Here is a 15,345-nt window from a genome sequence, read left to right on the forward strand (position 1 = left end):
ATTTTCGCGGAGAAGCACCAAAAATGTATTATTATCCAGGAGACAGACATTTAGCTTTTCATGATCAACTTGTATCAAAGCGCCCTTTAGACTTCGGTATAACATATAGTCCATTTTATAACGCGCCCAGGATGATTAATGACAAGTGGTATCTCAAACAGAAAATTATGAAAGAAAACTTTTTGATATAATGAAAAATATAAAAGAAAAAGGTGACTTGAACAAAGACAAGAGACAAACAAATCACTGTGAGAGAAAATATTTGGTGCAGAAGCTGTGCAAAAATGACATACAAATACAGACATCATTCCCATTTCTGGCCATTAAAGTGTAACGTACAGCTCTATGGGCGCAGATATGCTCTAGAAATCAAAATATTGCTGACCAAGCACCTGTTCATTCTTCTTATACAATCTTTAACTGCTTTAATTGTTCGTCTGTTAATGTTGAACTCTACGATCAGCAACCTCAGTGCTCAAGGATAGACAGCAGGAATAACTCCAATGTTCAGAGCAAAAACTTGAAAATGTACAGTTGTAACACACAAAATCAAACAAGCATTATTAATCAGTGAATTTTATTTTAGTATCTGACGCGTAGAAAAAAATATTAACATTTTTCTTAGATCGGAAAATGGTTTGTTATTTTTTTTCTGTTAAAATTAGCTGTTATGTTGTAATACATAACTATCAGGTTTGACCCTGGTTTTATTTTTAACCACTAATTATCAGGTTTGACTTTGGTTTAATATTTGACCATTAATTATAACGTTTGATCTTGGTTTTATTTTTGACCATGAGTGATTCTTGTCGACGTACCAGGCACCAGCCAATTGTGTATTTACTGATATACTGCATTTTAAATCGAAAATAAATGCAAATAAAGGGAGTTTCCATATCTTTCAAAGCAAATACAAAAAAAACCAAGTAATTAACGTACTCATGGTACTTATGGTAAAACTAGTATAAAGTATAAAATGCATCTTTAAGTCATGTCAAATGAAAAAAAAATCAATAAAAAACATAGACAAAATATACAGACGACATTACAAAATATAGAAGATCAGATAATCCTAAGTTAACCCTTCAGTACACTACACAGTGCATTAATGAAAACAAAAACGAACATAAAATTGAGTATGGAAATGGGAATGTGCCAAAGAGACAACAACCCGACCATAGAAAAAAACAACAGCAGAAGGTCACCAACAGGTCTTCAATGTAGCGAGAAATTCCCGCACCCGGAGGCGTCCTTCAACTGGCCCCTAAACAAATATATACTAGTTCAGTTATAATGAACGCCATACTAATTTCCAAATGCATGCATGTGTTCAAGGACATTCAAAATTAATTTTCATACAGAATTACGTTCTCTACATATGTTATATTATTTTTAAAGGGTAATTATGACATTTTATGACGTTTCCATCATTGGTTTTCTTCTTTTTATTTTATTCTAACCTACATATGATAGACAATATATTATTTGTTCTGTATACAATAAAACATAAGCGAAACCACATACGTTCAATACATATGTATTTATATATTGCTAAATAGTACTTTGTCGAAACATGTGTTCCATATGTGTAAACTGTTAAACCTATAAATAGATTAGTTTGATACGATTGGTGTTATATAATGTCATTGTGAGGTTATAAATAGAATAAGGTTATGTAATATGTATGCTACACATTCTAACTGTATGATCTGTATACATGGTATAATAGTGAAGTAATTTATCTAACAGGTAAAGTTATTCATATTATAACTTGTTTCACACATTATTACAAATTATCGTTATATGAATTATATGTCAATAGTGTTATTGATTTACTTGGTAAATCATTCATAACAAACTTTTTGCATTTCTAGTTAATTTTGTTTGACTTGATATTTACGAGTGTCATTCCACAGAGATAATGTCACGTTGTGTTAACCTTGAACTTTTATAAAGCTTGAGGTGTTTCTGTTGGCATTGTTTCTTTCTGTTTGAATAACGTTTGTATTGAAGAAATGAAGAAAAGTACAAGAAAATAATTTTATAAGTTATTGATATCGAATTTTATTGAATTAAATTTTCCAAGCAAAAAAAAAATGTCCTAAAAATGGAACATAACAAGGGTAGGTAAATGATAATGACTGATATGAAATTTTAAACGAGTTGTTTTCATTTTTTATCTTATGGCAAAATTCAAAACAGAGTTGTTTCCAATGTGTTAAAAAAAATATGCATGTCTTTAAAAGTAAAAAATAATATTTATTTATATTTTTTAATAGAATTATACACATTTTGTGTACAGAAACATTTAAACGCACTGTCGTAATAAGAACTGTTTCGGTATTTACGTGATCACATTGTAACTATATCATGATGACAGGCACATATACAGTGACTAAATCAGATTGTTGTTCAATCTGGAAATAGGAAACTTGTTTTACCTAGATAAAAAAAAACACGTCTCTGACAATAGATGAATGATTTGCTCTCTAGTCAAATACGACTTCAAAAGGTAAACTTAACTTTCTTCAATGATCGATAAATTGGTTCTTTCGCAACGCTTATGGCAAAATGTGGGTTACTTTGCTAATTTGCTAAACGGCCATAGTGATTTATTATAACTACAGCCAAAATAATAGGATTATAAATGCCCCTTTAAATTTTAATGGAAAAATGTCAATTCCAATGTTGAAATGTACATGTGTTTTTTATTGGCTTCTGTTCAAATGAACATTGTCCACATTGAAAAATTTCTTCAGTTTAAAAAATTAAAAACATGACTGTACTATAATTACTGTATAAAATAACGAAAAATCGTAAACAATGCAAAATTCAAAATAGAAATATTTATACAGAAAGAGTTTGTTCATGATTTGTTTGCATGCAGGGAAACACCTTGCATGTTGATGTTTCAAGTTTAACGTCTTATATCCTTCCTGCTTTCCTGATTTTCATTTCAATGTATCGTTGATAGTATTATTTTCATCATATTCCCTTAAAATTACATCAGATATGTTTGTAAATATCTGCCAAATGAGGGGTTAAAAGACATGATAATTTTATACCCAAGACGGGAAAAAACTAGATCATCCGTAGCTTTGATATAATTAATATTTTCAATTTACTATTAAAAAAAGTAATTTAATCAAAAGGGCCTAGTTCATGTGGTGCAAATTATATGCAAAGAGTATCTAGAATTGTGATATCTGCCCCAGTTGAAAATATCCCGAACTAGAAAAACATTAACATTTTATACGATAAATAGGTTTTAAAAGGTTGATCAGGCCGTTTGTTTTTTTCTCGTTTGAATTGTTTAACATATGTCATTTCGCAGCGCTTCATACGCGTTATGCAAACTATTGTATGGTATCTTCCATTGTTGACAACCATATGGTGATTTATTAACTGCCAAATTTTTTTAGTCTCTAGGGAAAATTGTGGTTTTTGCAATCATGTCAGTAAAATTGTGTTTTTTGCAATCATACATAATCTTCTCATTTTATAAATTATATCGTTGTCATGATTCTTGCAATATAATTTGACTTAATATACTTCATTGTTATCATTCAGAGGTTATATTTATATTCGTAGAATGTTTAAAACTTTTGTTGCGGACGGTGATTTAGCTGGATCCGTAACTGTCAAAGAATATGAAGGACGTTATTTTCCACCAGATATGCCAGATATACCTTCACACTTGAAACGTTTGCAGTCATTTGATGCCGATGCCAGTGACGTCATTATTTGTGCATATCCCAAATCAGGTATTTCGTTTAACGGCAGGTAATTTAACTATGATCTAACTGTTTTGTATTATAAATTTGAAGTGAAGTGTTCAGTTAAATATGTTTCAAAAAGTCGCATAATGCAAATATTAAGACGGTTATCTAGCAAGACGGTCTCTTTTTGTATCGAGCTTTATATTGTAGATGTGCAAGACCATCTGCATTCAGTTATAATCCATATCTGGTACATAGATGTTACGATGAGTAGTTTCCATTTGTACACATACCCTATGCTTATTTTCTCGGTTTCAAACGTTTAAAAACGATATATACACCTGTTGCTTAGTATATTTTTGTTACTGAGATAACTATTTATGAAGATAAAATAGTTTTACATCTACAGGTCATTGAACTACCTTCAAGAATAAGTTATATTCCTACCTTGTAGTAATTTATAAACGATACCGACATGACAAAGTATGAGAGACTAGTAGCAGCTTAGTGTTTACTACAATGATAAATGCACATATTAAACAGACAGTAGTCAACGACAATATCTAAATAACAAACCAATTGTTTGAAAGACGAACATATAGCCTCACTATGATTTTGAGATGAAGGTTGCAATAAATGCATGGTTAATTTGCTTTTTGTATGTTTATGATTTTACTTATTATCAGTCATGGATGGGTAACCCATAAACTATATTTTTTTACATGTTTCTTAGTGTATTCAATGATTAACAGTAAACCTGTTCGTCAAAAACGTCAAAGTTGAAGTTGACCTCATTTCATGGTTCGTTTGTCATAATTATACTTTCAATATTAAGTTCGTTTCTAAGATCTAATAGCTAAAATGTAAACAACATTCAATAAACACAGTATAATTTCGACATTGGCCTATATTTGATTATTCGTAGGTTATTTTTTTTATTTTTTTTATAGGTTCGTTACGTAGATACTGTAAGATATTATATATCAACTTAACTTATTGGCTACAATACCGTCAAATGGGGGCAGTATAGTATACCAAACACTGAGTATGTATTGAAAATCATACAGATACGTAAGCAGTACGGGATGGCAAAATATTGTGCAATTTACAAAACAAGATAAACAAAAACGAAAGATAATTGTTAAAAAAAAACAAAAGTTTCATGGCTTACACATTCTTGATTGATTGTTTTTTTTTAAACATTCTCGATTTGATCAAATCTTCTGCATTGATGGGACGTAAGAAATATTCAATTCAATTGATAAATCATGGAGGAATGACAACCTTATCAAAGACACACTAAGATTATCAGGTACATTTTAATCCCTTAGATGCTTGAATGAAAAAGAATATCCCTAAAAATTGATTAACGATTATGAATCTTCATAATCGTTAACCTATTTTTAAGGATTTTCTTATCCCAGGCATAGATTTCCTTATATTAGCCGTATTTGGCCCAACTTTTTGGAAATTTGGGTCCTGCATGCTCTTTAACTTTGAACGTTTTTGGCTCTACAACTATTATGATCTGATCGTCACTGATGAGTCTTATGTAGACGAAACGCATGTCTGGCGTATTTAATTATAATCTTGGTACCTTTGATATCTATTTTCATATCTATACACAAAACAAATACCACCTTTTAAATATAATTAGCACATTGGTATCCCTAAGAAATGAATTTGTATACCAATCCGCCCGCCCTTTTCAGATATTAAATGAAATTGTTCAAGTTTTACATCATGGTTTCAGGATTTCATTGGATATGGGATGTGATGACAATGCTCATTAATAACACTTCAAGAATTTCGAAAGAACTACCAGGCAAATATAGTTTAGAACTTGGTGTTAGAAAAATGGAACAGATACCACCACCAAGAGTTCTAGGCAGCCATTTGTATTATGAAGAACTCCCTGCTTCAATAAGACAAAAGAAATGTAAAATTATTAATGTTATAAGAGATCCTAGAGCAGTAGCAGTTTCAAGTTATCATTTCTTTACTAAAATAAAAGAAAGTAAATGGAACGGTACCTGGGCAGGTTATTTAAATCTCTTTCTAAATGGCAAAGGTTAGAAAAATATTCATTTTCATTCAAACATTCAACAGTTATAATATTAACGTAGGAAATTTTCCTCCATTTTGGAGTTTAAGATAGCAGATTACAATCAGTCTAGAGTTTTGATGAAAACAACATAATTAGCATATAAAAATGTACGTAATGCATGTGTAAGATTTTTAAAAGTTAATACATGTATACAAATGTAGACAACTATCACGTGTTTTGTCATACTGCAAAGAATACTTTTATTTGATTATTTTTTTAATTTTTAAGTACATCCTTTATGACTTTTTATCAATTAAAAGCTTTGAAAATGAATACTTTACGTGTACCTAAATGTAAAACTAGCTAACTAAATCGCCGAAGGCAAGAGGAAAACAACTGAAAAGATGATTGTAAAACAAATTTAACATAACATGATGGTTAAACTACAGAATGATCAATTTTGATCAATAGAAAACATTTTGTCTCACACACAAAGACTTAAGGTTAGATTAGGAAGAGTTACATATTGTGTTTACAACACATTTTGTGTGCATAACCTACTAAACCAAACAAAGTACAAGGTTCACGTATAGCACAAAATGGCCTAAAATATCAAATTTATCATAAAACACCAAAAAGGTCACAATTCGGTTCATAAATGGGTCTTTTTCAAAAGCCTTTGCTAATTAAATCGGTTATTTTAATTAAAGTACTTAATATTATCCAAAGTATGCCCACTTTGTAAATTTTGTCAAAATATGATGATTTTGTGCACTTTCAGACATAAAAGGTTTAGAAACATCTGGCCTCCAACTATGATCCAAATTGTTTTATAATTCCAAATTCTATATAAAATTCATCAATATAACAACTTTTTGGATCGGGGATAGAGGCCGAGGTTAATTATGCCAAAAACAATTAAAGTTTTAGAATAAATTGACCAAAACTAACCTTAAAATACAAATAATGTTTATTTAAGGGGTCATAACTTCATAAATTTTCGAGGACGGTGCAATAAAAAAAAAATTGGTCTTAATAGTATTATCACAAGTATTTTAATGTGAAATATTATGGCCAGTTTAAAAAAACATCAAACATTTTAACTCTTCGTAAACTTTATCCTTTGATATAGTTATATTTTCCGCTTGTAACATTATTACATTGATTCGTCAGTTGCAAAAGAGGGGCGAAAGATACCAGTTGGACAGTCAAACTCATTGAGAGAAAAAAAACTGACAACGCCATGGCTAAAAAAGAATGAATAAGACAAATAAAATTACACAAGACATATTAGAAAACTAAAGACATTGCAACAGGAGTAAACAAAAATGTGGGTAATCTCATGTGCTAAACATGTGACATCTGTTGCGAGTGCGCTCAATTGAACTGTTGTAAAATAGTTAAGCAATGAATCGAAAATTTAACAGGTGAGCCAACAACATGTCCAACATAGTATATTCTTGTTTTAAATATCTTATTCAGTATTGTTCAACGACTGGTTTACATACACACAGTTATGGGAGAGGGTCAGACAAAACAATCTTAGTAATCCGACACATGTTATGTTCTATGAAGACGCAATACAGGTATGTAATTCAATATAACCGGAGATATAAACAAAGGGTTATGATACTATGGTATTGTTCTAATTATACCATACACCCTTTAATATAGGTTTGTAAGAGGGTCAGTCTTCAGTTAAACGTTTCTGTCCATGGGTCTATCTTTTGTCTCCGATTGGTGCGTTTGTTATCGCATGAAATATTCGCTGAACGATCAGTAAAAACTGTAGTAAACATTTGCTACAAATATTCAACCCATGCAGGCCATGAAAAGAAATTTCAAGCTGTCTCTGAATCAATCGTGACCATGTATTAAAATGCCTATATCATATTTTAGCCCTATTTTTGGTCAAACCATAATTTGGGTTTCACTAATCAAATCCTGAACATTACAAAAAGGTATCATTTTTTACATGCTAAATTAACTTTACACTCAGTACCTTGTGCTTGAATGGCTTATACTAAAGTATAGTTGGATTCGTTTCACATTTTTCTAACTGGATGGTGCATGTCAATATTCATTGAAATCGACGAGACGTGTTTGCAAACATGTACAAATCATACAAACTTCGACCTGTTTACTCAAGTAGAACAAAAACAAAAGATAATGAAAAAGGATAATATACTAGTCAACAAAAGAAAAAATACACGAATTTGGAATGAAATTGATCAAAAAATGTTAAATATAAAACAAAATGAGATACACCATTTAAAAAAGCTATCATTTGCAATGTATGCACATATGATAATGAATATCAAAACCTGTCGGAAAGTAACTAAATTCCGAGTAAACGATCATAGAGTGCAAATTATTTTTGCGTTGGATAAAAAATCGACACATTGTTTTCTACGTACTAATTGAAATTTCAAATTTGTCTAAAAATATTCACTATGCAAAACAAGGTATGTTCATGTTGTAACTAATGGGTTGAACTATCGTGTTTCTAAATATTGGTAACAAAAGTGTTTTTTAAAATCTAAAAAAAATGCACAAAAAAGCGTTATTTACATCGCAAATCATTACTTTAGATATGAAAACAACACTTTGTAAATTTTGAACCTTTCGGATAAGTTTTTAGATTGTAACCGGTTTTTGAATTTCACTTTTCACATACTGTCTATGGCAAATCAAAAGATAATGTATACATTTTAACGATTTCGTGTGGGGCCGAAAAAACTGCATGATTTTTAAGAAATAAATGATGGCATACATTGTTTTACCTTCAAATGAGAGGTTGGAATCATTATTTGAAACTTCTCTTTTTAAAATTGTCGGTTTATGCAAATTTTGTAAAAAAAAAAAAAAAAAAATTCGCCAAATGACGTCATAAAAGCAAAACAAAAATATTTTTAAACATACTTTTAATATCATGGTCAATAAGTATTAGTACCTTTAATATTGGTGCTATAAATGGAAAACTTTTAATAGTATATTAGTGGGGAAAAGAAACGTCATTATCGTTTTTACTTTTGGTATAAGATTATCATAAACATGTTTGATATTACAATCCAATTGTATATCTTGATATTATATATTGTATTTAAATTAGATTTTCTGTCAGTAAAATAATTCTCTATTTTTTAAAACATGTAAAAGTTCAAAAGCTCGATTGAAATATGCATAGGACTGTTTAAAAGCATTGCAGTGAATATTAAATGGAACTGAGGACAGGGGACCCTTTAATATTTACCTGAATTTGTGTATATATATTGAGTTACTTAGTTATTGTCTTTATTTGTTTTTGTTGTTGTTATATGTCACAAACTGTAAAGTTTATATGGCAATAAAACTTTGAATTGAATTAAATTTCAAATTATGGTCTTGGTTTGATTGGCAAATTTCTTTCTTCTATATGTTCAGCCTAACTCTATAGAGGAGAAGCGAAAGATACCAGAGTGGCATTCAAACTCTCATATGTCGACAATATACTAACAAAGCCATGACTCAAAACGAACAAAAATATGAATAACCAGACAAAACAATTGTACGCAAAATACAACATAAAAAAATAAAAACTGAGCAACACGAACTTCGACATAACTGTCGGCGATCTCGTGTGCTGACCATTATATTTCGTAGCTGAGTAGCTCTATACATGTATTCAAATATAAAAAAAAAGTTATATTTTTCTAATGTGTTCCTAGTGTTTTTGTGTATCAAATTTCTTATTTTTTACGGCAAATGGTTTTTCTTTTGCTTGATTTTCTTTGAATCTATTTAGTAGGGAAAATAAAATAATTGTATTGTCAGTAGCTAGACATCTTTTTAAGAGTATTTAATGAATTTTCAGGACGAAAAGTAATCAACTTCGTACTTTATTTGGCCTTCTTAACTTTTTTGGATTCGAGCGTCACTGATGAGTCTTTTATAGACGAAACGCGCGTCTGGCGTATATACAAAATTTAGTCCTGGTATCTATGCTGAGTTTATTATTAACATTAAATACAATATATAATAGGTCCTGCAATGAGGTTTTCAATGCTTAGGGTAGGATAAAACTGGACTGTAATGAGGAAAATAACATAAATAGGGCAGTGCAGACTATGATGTCCAACATATTTTCTTTTTGCAGAATCCATTTAATGAATTTAAAAGGCTCGCTCGATTTCTTCAGCTAGATGTTAAAGAATCTATGATAAGGACCATTGCAGAACAAACAAAGTTTTCGAATTTGCAAACTTTCAAAGAGGCGGCTATTGGACACCATCCGCTTGCAGGAAGCTTTTTTACGGGCAATAAATATCCTTTATATAGGAAAGGTCAGTAAATGACTATGTAATAGTATTTTTCCCCCGAGATTCTTATTCGATGTTCCTCATGTCGTTACTACAATGTCCTTCCCTTTCCACGAATGTGATCTACCGATTTGGACTGTTTATCGGGTTTGTAATAACATGAGCAACACGACGAGTGCAACATGTGGAGCCGGATCTGCTAACCCTTTCGGAGCATCTGAAATCATCCTCCGTTTTTTGGTGTTGCTGAGTCTTTAGTTTTCTATTATGTGTCGTGTGTGCTATTGGTTGTCTGTTTGTCTTTTTTCTTGTTCACACATCATACACAAGCGTTGTCGTTACTCTAGAATTTTTTAAGTGACACAAACAAAATTCAAACTTGATCTGTGTTTTGTGGTAATAATAACAGTGCGTATAAGTTTCATCACATTTGGTTCGGGCATACAAAAGTAGAGAACAGAAACCAACTTTGGGCCATACATACGTACGTAAGGCCGGACAAGAGCATGTATTGATGCCCACCGCCGCTACGGTAGTGACATTATTAAAAAAAACGCATTTATACAAATTAAAAAATTGGCTTTTTACTAATTCAGAATGTATAACTGCGGCGTATATTCCCTTCCATACTTGATGTGTAAGACCTATTTGTTTGTTTGTTAGAATGTTTTATTCAATTCTGTCGTATGCTTTGCATGCTTACCCATTTTTTGGCTGCTCAATACAAGTTATTGTCATATTTAGCTGATATATCTGTTTGAATTGCAGAAATATTTTAGTCAAGATGAAATATACGACAGTTGTTTTGCATTCGTTTCGTTATTGAGAAAATTTAATTTTAGTTTTGCAGTATTCTGAAATTCCCTCGTTTATAATTTACTTTGGAGTTTGGTATTTTCGCATGTTACATCAAAATTGTTTTTATACACTAAAATTATAACACTGCTGGAATATCCTTTTCATTACGGAATGAAAAATACCAACAAGCAATCTGTTTTGTGGTAGATACATTGATAAAGGAATCACATCTGGCAATTTTTAGACAGAATATCTCTCTTCTTCAACATAAATATCATTTTATATTTCATGATTTTATATACTCTCATATTCAGATTGCTGTTTCAATGCCCTGATATAAGCGAAACCATCATTCGCCCCCAAAAGATTTGTTCACTAGTTGAAATGAAGACATATGTATCATAAAGAGGAGAATGCAACAGTAAGAAACTACAGGGAAAACAGTCAAGCAAAAATCTACTACTATTTAAGCCCTGCTGCACTAAAATGACCATACTGCACATTTATAATGAAACATGTAATCAAGCACAAACTTTGATAACGGACTCACATGCAGTATATATTTTTATTTAAACAAATAATTATATATCTTTTTTATAGGTACAAAGGATGACTGGAAATCTTTATTTACATTACAACAAAATGCTGAATTTGAACAGATTTACAAAGAAAGGATGCAGTATAACAAATTGCAGCTTAAATCTATTGTCAACCCCGGTAGTAACGATACTGGTTGTGTCATGTGTGTAGAGGATACTCGATATGGATCAAAGTTGTAACGATTTATGGACAATATTTGCTGGTTGAGATTTATTTCCCCGAGTAGTCAGCACTTGTTGTGCAGTCATGAATTATCATTGACATGGTTATATTTATAAATTAACTGTTTACAAAATTTGGAATTTTTGAAATACTAAGGCTTTTCTACGTCAGACATAGATTACCTTAGCTGTATTTGGCAACACTTCTAGAAATATTGGATCTCACTGCTCTTCAACTTCGTACTTTATTTGGCTTTTTTTTCTTTTTTAACTTTTTTGGATTCGAGCGTCACTGATGAGTCTTTTGTAAACGAAACGCGCGTCTGGCGTATACATATAAAATTTAGTCCTGGTATCTATGATGAGTTTATTTACTTATTTATGTCATTCCTTATTATCTACATGACTAAATGTTGTTGCTAGATTTAGAAATAGGGTTAAAAAAAGGTTTCATGTAGATCTTAAACCATGCAATAACATTAGCGGTACCGATTTTCCTGCACCAGATGCTCATTTCGACAATACATGTCTCTTCAGTGATGCCCGTGGCCAAAATATTTGAAATCCAAAGCTTACATAAAAGATGAAGAGCTAGGTCTAGAACGTATAGCCAAATCCGTGAAAGGAATCAGAGCTTTGCATGAGGGAGATACATGCTGAAGGACGCCTCCGGGTGCGGGAATTTCTCGCTACATTGAAGACCTGTTGGTGACCTTTTGCTGTTGTTTTTTCTATGGTCGGGTTGTTGTCTCTTTGACACATTCCCCATTTCCATTCTCAAGTTTATCTTAATTGATAACAATTTCTAACATTTTGTAACAGCAAATTTTAATAACACAAAAAATCCGTATTTTCATGCCAGTACCGAAGGTTGGTGGTACCCTCGGGGACTAAGAGTCCACCAGCAGAGGCATCGACCCAGTAATGACATTAACGGTACCAATGTTCCTGCCGCAGCAACTTGCATCAACACAAAAAAGATAGAATTCATAGGTTCCTTGTAAAACTTTTGTTAGTATTAAAAGTTGCTGGTTTTATAAACTTGAATTATAAACTGAACACTTTTGTTTAATTATGTATGATTTTTTCTTATGATTAAAACATATATTTTGATTTGATTTTCTTTTCTTTTGTCACAAATCTTAAGATTTACGTGAGAATAAAGTGATTTTTTTTGTCATGATATTTTTTTTTACACATGTTGAGTTGTTCACTAGTATGTCTGGTTCATATTTGTACTGTAAAATCTTATTTGCTAACATTTACTTCGGAGATTTCATTATCATAAATTACTCAAAACTGTTACTAATTCGTTCATAATTATAAGATCTTGTACCTGTAGAAAACTTTTTAAGCATGCTTTTAAGTGCGATATTTTACATCCTTAATTTAACGGTAGTATTGTACTAAAAGCTCAGTAATCACTATATGATTCGTATAAACTCCTCGAACCTCTAAACAAACTGATTAGTAAAGGTTATCTTACCAATGTTGTAATTTGATCTTTGAAAATAGTTTACATTAAATTTGGCACTAATATCGATTTTGTGATCAGAAAATTAAAACATAACTAAATTTGTATTCTTTGCAACGGTATGTATAAATACACATCCACGTTGGGTTTTTTTCTATATAGAGGTTAACACCTGACTATCCTACTAAATTTTTTTATTTTTTTTTTTGGCATTATTGTCGAGCCTGCAACTTTTGTTGCAGAAAGCCCGACGTAGGGATAGTGGCGTTAGCTAACTTCTTAAAAGGTTTATATTTTAGAAGGTGAAAGACCTGGATGCTTCATATGATGACTCATGTTACGAAGTTTCCGTCAGTCACATGTCCAATATCCTTGACCTCATTTTCATGGTTCAGTGATCACTTGAAAAAAAAGTTTAGATTTTTTGTAATGTTGAATTCTCTCTTATTGTAAGTAATAGGATAACTATATTTCGTATGTGCGTACCTTGCAAGGTCCTCATGTCCGTCAGACAGTTTTCACTTGACCTCGACCTCATTTCATGGATCAGTGAACAAGGTTAAGTTTTGGTGGTCAAGTCCATATTTCAGATACTATAAGCAATAGGGCTAGTATATTTGGTGTATGGAAGGACTTGAAAGTGTACATGTCCAACTGGCAGGTGTCATCTAACCTTGACTTCATTTTCATGGTTCAGTGGTTATAGTTAAGTTTTTGTGTTTTGGTCTGTTTTTCTCATACTTTATGCAATAGGTTTACTATATTTGTTGTATGGAATGATTGTAAGGTGTACATGTCTAGCGGGCAGATGTAAACTGACCTTGACCTCATTTTCATGGTTCAGTGGTCAAAGTTAAGTTTTTAAGTTTTGGTCTTTTTATCTAATATTATATGCCAAAGGTCAACTATATTTGGTGTATGGGAATATATTATGATCTATATGTCAGTCCTGCAGGTTTTATTTGACCATGACCTCAATTACACGGTTCATTGCACCGTGTGAAAAGTTTTTGTGTTTTTGTCTATTTTTCTTAAACTATAAGTAGTAGGTCAACTATATTTGTTGTATGGAAGCTTTGTTAGCTGTACATGTCTGCCTGACATGGTTCATCTGACCTTGACCTCATTTTCATGGTTCATTGGTCTTTGTTTAGCTATCTTGGTTAATGTTAAGTTTATGTGACAGTTGTAATAAAGCTTTATACTTAGGACTATCAACATAATATCAATGATTAGTAAAGAAGGCGAGACATTTTAGTGTGTGCACTCTTGTATATCTATATATCTCCAAATTGATACGATATCCCCGTGCTTGCATTTCCTGTCATGCTATTCTTGATAGAAGGTTGCTGCTCACAAGGAAGCTATTAAACCCAGAGTTCCAAATGGTGAAGTTAAAATCATCCCTTCGTAAATTTTACGGACGCCATCACGGATTGGTTGACCGTTATTGAATAACCGTTTCACAAATGATATCGGATATGTTCCTTACGTCGTAACTTCGTCCCTTTCCTTTTCATGATTGTGACGGAATTAGACTATTTACCTGACTTGATATAACATAAGCAACACGACGGGTTCCACATGTGGAGCAGGATCTGCATAACCTTCCGAAGCACCTGAGATCGCACCTAGTTTTGGTGGGATTCGTGTTGCTTATTCTTTAGTTTTCTATGTTGTGTCCTGTGTTCTATTGTTTGTCTGTTTGTCTTCTTTCATCTTTAGCCAGGCGTTGTCAGTTAATTTTTTATTTTATGAGTTCGATTGTCCCTCTGGTATCTTTCGTCCCTCTTTTATGTCTTTTTTTACTGTCAATTGCGTTAATGTACGTAATCCCAGGGTTGTGTTTTAGTTAATCATAATCTCTAAATCATGCTTTTATTATTATTGGTTGTTTTTGGCTTTTCACTAAATTTCAGTAACTGCAAGTGTTCTCACATCGTACTTTCTTGTAAATGTGTCCTATTGGTATAATTCACAATGCTGTTTTGTTATCGAATCGTTACTTAGTTAGGGTGATATCTCGTCTCTCTTCTTTTTTTTTTATATATACACCAGCTTTGACAAGATACATCTTTACTTCTGTTCTATGAACTATGAACACCAACATTATTTAGTCTGTACAAAATATTTCCGTTCTTCATTTATCATGTATACCTTACAACAAAATTACTTTCACCTACCTGTGTACATTATTCTATTTGGCGGCACTTGTTCAATTTTTTTTGGGGGGAAATTGTTTAACAGA

The 15,345-nt window shown here is 31.6% G+C and overlaps 1 protein-coding gene across 2 annotated transcripts; it reads left to right on the plus strand.

Moving 5' to 3' along the window:
- The first annotated feature begins 1,690 nt into the window (after window positions 1-1,690).
- LOC139527825 (sulfotransferase 1B1-like) lies at window positions 1,691-12,736 on the plus strand. Of its 2 annotated transcripts, none has more exons than XM_071323500.1 (6): window positions 1,691-1,749; window positions 3,592-3,764; window positions 5,473-5,790; window positions 7,249-7,352; window positions 9,902-10,088; window positions 11,463-12,736. In XM_071323500.1, the coding sequence occupies exons 2-6, from the start codon at window positions 3,593-3,595 to the stop codon at window positions 11,639-11,641; spliced, it is 960 nt and encodes a 319-aa protein (XP_071179601.1). In that variant the 5' UTR covers window positions 1,691-1,749; window position 3,592; the 3' UTR covers window positions 11,642-12,736. The 2 variants fall into 2 exon arrangements, with proteins under 2 accessions (XP_071179601.1, XP_071179602.1); XM_071323501.1 differs by having other exon boundaries at window positions 5,473-5,658.
- The last annotated feature ends 2,609 nt before the right edge of the window (window positions 12,737-15,345 follow it).

This window comes from Mytilus edulis, chromosome 6 (genome assembly GCF_963676685.1).
Source record: "Mytilus edulis chromosome 6, xbMytEdul2.2, whole genome shotgun sequence".
Taxonomy (NCBI): Eukaryota; Metazoa; Mollusca; class Bivalvia; order Mytilida; family Mytilidae; genus Mytilus; species Mytilus edulis.